Source organism: Mus caroli, chromosome 11 (genome assembly GCF_900094665.2).
Source record: "Mus caroli chromosome 11, CAROLI_EIJ_v1.1, whole genome shotgun sequence".
Taxonomy (NCBI): domain Eukaryota; kingdom Metazoa; phylum Chordata; class Mammalia; order Rodentia; family Muridae; genus Mus; species Mus caroli.
The window spans coordinates 36,118,802-36,124,903 of record NC_034580.1 but is presented as its reverse complement, the minus strand read 5'-3'; the positions used below and the strand labels follow the sequence as shown (position 1 = coordinate 36,124,903).

Below are 6,102 nucleotides of genomic sequence, written 5' to 3'. Positions count from 1 at the left end.
TATCACTGTGTATGTGACTATGACTGTGTCTGTGTGTGACAGTGTGTATGTATCACTGTGTCTGTGACTATGACTGTGTCTGTGTGTGACAGTGTATATGTATCACTGTGTATGTGACTATGACTGTGTCTGTGTGTATGTTTGAGACAGGTTCTCAGTATGTAGCTCCAAATGGCCAGGTGGACCAGCCTGGCCTGAAAAATCACAGACATCCACCTGCTTCTGCCTCTCAAATGCTAATCCTGCATTTATAAGGCATATCTTTAAGATGTGTCATAAGGGAAATAAATCAAGTAGCAAGTAAAATAAGAATATCTAAACACCATATCAAAATGTAGGTTTGCTAGTTTTGAGACCTCTGGTACCACTGGGATCAATCAAGTGTTTATTTTCTCATTTTTTTCCAGATTCGTGTTCTTTTGCAAGAGCGAGGGACTCAGGACAAACGGATCCAGGACATGGAATCTGAATTGGAGAAGACAGAAGCAAAGCTAAATGCAGCAGTCAGAGAGAAAACATCTCTCTCGGCGAGTAATGCTTCACTGGAAAAACGGCTTACTGAAGTAACCAGAGCAAACGAGCTACTAAAGTCTAAGGTACTCGAGCTTCATGAGAAGGTCAGAATTGAATGGCTGATACGCACCCTCACGTTCAGGTTGTTTGGCAGGTTAAGCTGTGACGCTTACCAGTGCAGCTGAGGCTGTTCATTCACTTACACTGTAAGTAGAGGAGTACGCTGTGCCTGATCGCACAAACCAGAGAGACAGTTTGCGAAGCTGAGTACTGGTCTATTTCAAGGAAGCTGTAACGGTTCTGAACAGAATGCAGTAGATAATGGCAAGCCATTAGTCTGGCTGTGACTGATAAATTAACTACTTCTGTAGGCGAGTCTTGCCTTTTTAATTAAAGGGGGCTTGGCATGGGTTAAACAAAAGGCAGCTATTTGTTTCCATGCCTGATAGTTTTTCACCCCTGCCACACCCCAGTAAATATGACCATCAGGGTATTACACAATTTACATTTTGAAGTCTCTTTTTAAAAAGTCCTCCCCTGAAAAAGACATAGTGTCAAATATGAGTAATGCTGCACTCAGGAGCTGAGGCAGAAGGGTTTTAGGCCAGCCTACACTATATGGCAACATGTCTCAAAAAAAACCTAAGCTTACTCTTCTAAAGGTTTGGGGGGAATGCAGTTGGAAATAATTAGTGGAGTGAGTGTGCTCAATACATAAATTGTGTTTATATGAAGCAATGGTAGAAAGAGAAGGAAGAGACAAGTCAGGCTTTGGTTGAATTCATCATTTATTCAGGGCCTGTGATAGGCTTGATGTCGGGAGTACTTGCTCAGTATGCAGACAGTAAAAGGTATATTAGAGCCCAAGGTGCATTCTGACCTAGAAGGCCCTGACTTGGCATCACATCCTGCATACTGTAGATGTCCCAGGTAGCTGAGACCAGTCTAGCAAAACCTAGTTCCACAAGTCTTTGTGAGAGACCTTACAAAGGCCTTTCTAGCATATAGCCGTAAGTGACCGCTTAGACTGTTTAAAAATAAGCCAGAAAAGCAAAAAAGAAAGGAGCGGACAGGCAGTGCTGGCGCCCAGTCAGTGCTTGCTGTGCTCCAGGCTTTTCTCTCTGCCACACTGTGAGTAGTTCCAGTGACAGGCACAGTAGTCAGTCATTTGTCTGCTCGTTTGTTCGAGACAGGGTTTCTCTGTAGCTCTGCCTGTCCTAGACCTTACTCTGTAAACCAAACTGGCCTCGACCTCAGAGATCCACCTGACTCTGCCTCCTGCAAACTGGGACTAAAGGGGAGCACAAGCACCGCCCAGCTCCCTTAATCGGTATTTAAGTAATTCTTTTTCTTTGGGTTGTTTTTGGTTTTTTTTTGGTTTTTTGTTTTTGTTTTTGTTTTTTGAAACAATGTCCTATGAAGTCCAAGCTGACCTTGAGCTCTTGACCAGCCTTGCCTCTATCTCTCAAGCACTGAGATTACAAGTATCTGATACCACACCTAACCTTAAATAATTATATTTATGATGTGGCAGAATATATATCTGAGTTCTTATGTTTATTGTAGTTTTCTGAAGATGGTCACCAAAAGAATATGAGAGCTCTAAGCCTGGAATTGATGAAACTCAGAAATAAGAGAGAGACAAAGATGAGGGTGAGTGCTTGCTTTAGTGTGTATCCTGTCAGTTGACTCTGGGGCCCTAAGAATGTCTCATTTCCTAAAATAGTTCTCTGTGTTGTGCAGAGTATGATGGTCAAACAGGAAGGCATGGAGCTGAAGCTGCAGGCCACTCAGAAGGACCTCACGGAGTCTAAGGGAAAAATAGTCCAGCTGGAGGGAAAGCTGTAAGTGGCACAAAGGAAAAGATTTCTGACTGTGACAATGGCTTAATCTTTTTCCTACATTTAACTCTTCTCTCAAACTGTACAGATTAACAGGGTTCTTTCTCATGATTCAATGTACATACATATTTTTAATGAGGAAATCAAATATATGAATCTCCTCCTTTCGTTATACTGAAAACAGCCCAGCTTTCTGAGTTACACAGTCTGTCCTCACCTTACTGTAGCCCACCGACTTCCTGCTCCTGTCTGTATTAGAACTCATTGACGTACCGTGCCCAGGACCAGGCATTCCCAGCCATTCCCAGCCATTCCCAGCCATTCCCAGCCATTCCCAGCCATCCCCATGCTGACCTTCCCCTGCTTTCCCAGCTTCAGTAACAGTTCTCTAGGATAATGAATTTTTTATTTTCACAGTTTTGTGCGATGGTATGGTATTTGTCTTTCTGTGCCTCCCTTATTTCATTTGACATAATGAACTCTAGTTCCATCCATGATGTTACAAAGTGCACTCTTTTTATATATGCTTAAATGCCATTCCATTCTGTATCATTGATACATTTCCTTCTCTACTCATCTCTTGAATAGATGTCCATGACTTCTATTACATGGCTCTCTTGTATAGTGCTGAGATTGAGCATGAGACGAGCCACACTTCTGTATAGTGATTTTGTTTTCTTTGCCTGTATACCCACACACATGTGCAATTGTTGATCTTATGGTACTTTATATTTATTTATTTATTTATTTAGGTTTTTTGAGACAGGGTTTCTCTGTGTAGCCCTGGCTGTCCTGGCACTCACTTTGTAGACCAGGCTGGCCTCGAACTCAGAAATCCGCCTGCCTCTGCCTCCCGAGTGCTGGGATTAAAGGCGTGCGCCACCACGCCCGGCGTGTGTGAGTATTTTGCCTGTGTGCGTGCTGGTGCCCGTGGGGGTCAGAAGAGAACATTGGATCCCCTGGAACTGTAGGAATAGATAGTTGTGATCCCCATGTGATGCTAAGAATTGAGATCCTCTGTAAGAGCAATGAGAACTCTTAGCTGCTAAGCAATCTCTTCAGACTCCAAAATCAATCTACACACACACACATACAGACCTTTTTTGGTACAGTGATGGAAAGGGGGTTGCCTGCAAGTGTATCTGTGTATCTGTGCAGCACTTGTGGACAGTTTCCACAGAATCCAGAAAGCAAGTTCTGTGCTGGAACTACAGCTGTTGTTAGCCATCATGTGCTGCTAGGAACTGAACCTGGATCATCAGGAACAGCAGCATGTGCTCCTGGCCACTGAGCTATCCCTGTGACCCTAGTCCTTTTATAATCAAAGTACATTTTTAACTGAAATAGAATTATATTATTTCCTCTCTTCAGCCCCTCCCAGGTGCCCTCCTTCTAACCCTTCCTATGGACCCCCACTTTGAGGTTGATAGTCTTTTTCTTTTATTATTAGTGTTACCCATGCACATGCTGTGTATGTGTGTGAGAGAGACAGTGAGAGAGCGTACACGTTATTTAATGACCATTGGTGAATTAATATTTTATTTTATTTTTTATTTGCATTTTCCTAGTAATTAATGATATTAAGCTTTTTTGTAATTTCTGAGAATATGTCTATTTATATCTGTTGCCCATTTTTTAATTGAGTTGAGGTTTTTTGTTGTTGTTTTGGATTTTTTTACTGCTAAATTTTGAAAGTTCCTTACTTTGATGTGAAGAGACACTATGACCACCTCAACTCTTATAAAGAAAAACATTTAATTGGGGCTGGCTTACAGCTTCAGAGGTTTAGTCTGTCATCGTGACGGGAAGCATGGCAGTGTGCGGGCCTACGTGGTGCTGGAGAAGGAACTGAGAGTTCTACATCTTGATCCACAGGTAGCAAAAGGAGACTGTGCCACTCTAGGCCTAACTTGAGCTTATAAAGCCTCAAATCCCACCTCCACAGTGACACACTTCTTCCAACAAGGCCACCCCTAATAATGCCACTCCCTGTGGGCCAAGTATTCCAACACACAAGTCTCTGGGGGCCATTACTATTCAAACCTCCACCATATCAAAACTATTAGAGATACACTTTATAAATATTTTCCCCAGTTCTATTAGTGGTCTCATCATCTAGTCACTTCTTTTGCTGTCTAGAATGTTGATGTAGTTACAATCATCTGTTTTTGCTTTTTCTGTCTGCTTAGAGGATTTACACACACACACACACACACACACACACACACACACACGTGCGCGCATGTGTCCAGGTCCTGAAGCATTACCCCTGAGTGTGTGCTGGCAGTATGATTGTTAAGTGTTCAGTACATAGTTCATTTTGAGTTGACTTTGGAAGCTGATGGGTGAAAGAGACCTCCTGTCATTTTCCTGCATGAGGACTCAGTGTTACTGGCCCAGTCTGAGGAGTCTCCTGTCACCAGTGCTTGTGCTATGGCGTGTTTGTTGCTTCCTTTGGCTCTACAATGTTAATATATCCAGTTGTCTTTTTTCACACTAACACAGTGCTCTCACTTCAGTAGCTTTGTAGTATATTAAATCATATAGTTGAGTCACTCTTGCATTGCTTTTTTTGCTCAAGATGTCTTTTGCTTATATGGTTTTTCATTATTTCGTATTTTCTTTAAAATTATAGATTTTTTTCTTGCTTTGTGAAGAATGTCCTTGATGTCTAGTTAGAGGTCACATTGAATTTATAAGCTACTTTGATAATTTTACCATCTATAACTTTTATTGTTTTTTTTTTTTAAGATTTATTTATTATTATATATAAGTACAGTGTAGCTGACTTCAGACGCACCAGCAGAGGGCATCAGATCTCATTATGGGTGGTTGTGAACCACCATGTGGTTGCTGGGACTTGAACTCATGACCTTCGGAAGAGCAAGTCAGTGCTCTTACCCACTGAGCCATCTTGCCAGCCCACTTTTATTGTTTTTTAACAAAATCTCAATCATTTGATTTTTACCAGTAAGGACTCAGGAGCCAGAAGCTAGGGTGAAAGTTTGATAGCTCAGAGAGACAGAGAAAGCACCCATCACCCCACTTATCTTCTTCCTCAGCCGATGTCCCAAAAAGGAAGTTCTCCTCTACACCATCACAAAACTCCCTTCAAACGGAATGTCCCTCCCTTCTATTTCCTGTGTGTGTGTGTCTATCCATCCTCCTGACTTCCTCTTACTCTCTATGGTTTTTCCTGTGTTCACTCCCTGTCAACCTTGTTGCTTGCCCTTAACCTATGGTTGACTTTATTTAATCCTATTTACAGTAAGCAGAAAGCCTCAGATTAAAGGTGTGTGTTAGGGCTGAGTCATGCCTAAACTAAAAACAAGTTTTTCTAGTAAAGGGTTCACAGTGTGATCAAATATCCTGCAACACTTGATCATTTTTATTGTAGAAAATGGATCCCCTCTGTTGTGGTTTGAATGGCACATGCCCCATACACGATCCTGTTTTGAACCTGTTCCTAGTTGGTCGTGTTGGCAGGCTGTGGGACCTTGAGGAGGTTGTGGGCACAGCTAGAGGAAGTAGGCCTGTGAGGATAGGTCCTTGGAAACTTTAAAACAAAACAAAAAATTGCAAGGGATCAACGAAAAGAGCCAGATATAATGCTGCACCATGTCTGAGGTGAAGGCAGGAACATCAGGGGGTCACCGTGATTCTGGCTACCAAGGAAGCTAGCTTTGTCTAGGCTCTGTTTTGTTCATTTCGGCTCTGACTTTTACACTTCCTTTTTTTTTTTTTTTTT

At 42.1% G+C, this 6,102-nt stretch overlaps 1 protein-coding gene across 1 annotated transcript in view; it reads left to right on the top strand.

Moving 5' to 3' along the window:
* The window catches only part of Hmmr (hyaluronan mediated motility receptor), a 33,561-nt gene that overhangs the window by 10,361 nt on the left and 17,098 nt on the right, over positions 1–6,102 (top strand). Inside the window, exons 5-7 of the mRNA XM_021175487.2 lie at positions 408–596; positions 2,080–2,166; positions 2,257–2,357. Of these exons, the coding sequence (XP_021031146.1) occupies positions 408–596; positions 2,080–2,166; positions 2,257–2,357 (377 nt within the window). The remainder of the gene's footprint in view (positions 1–407; positions 597–2,079; positions 2,167–2,256; positions 2,358–6,102) is intronic.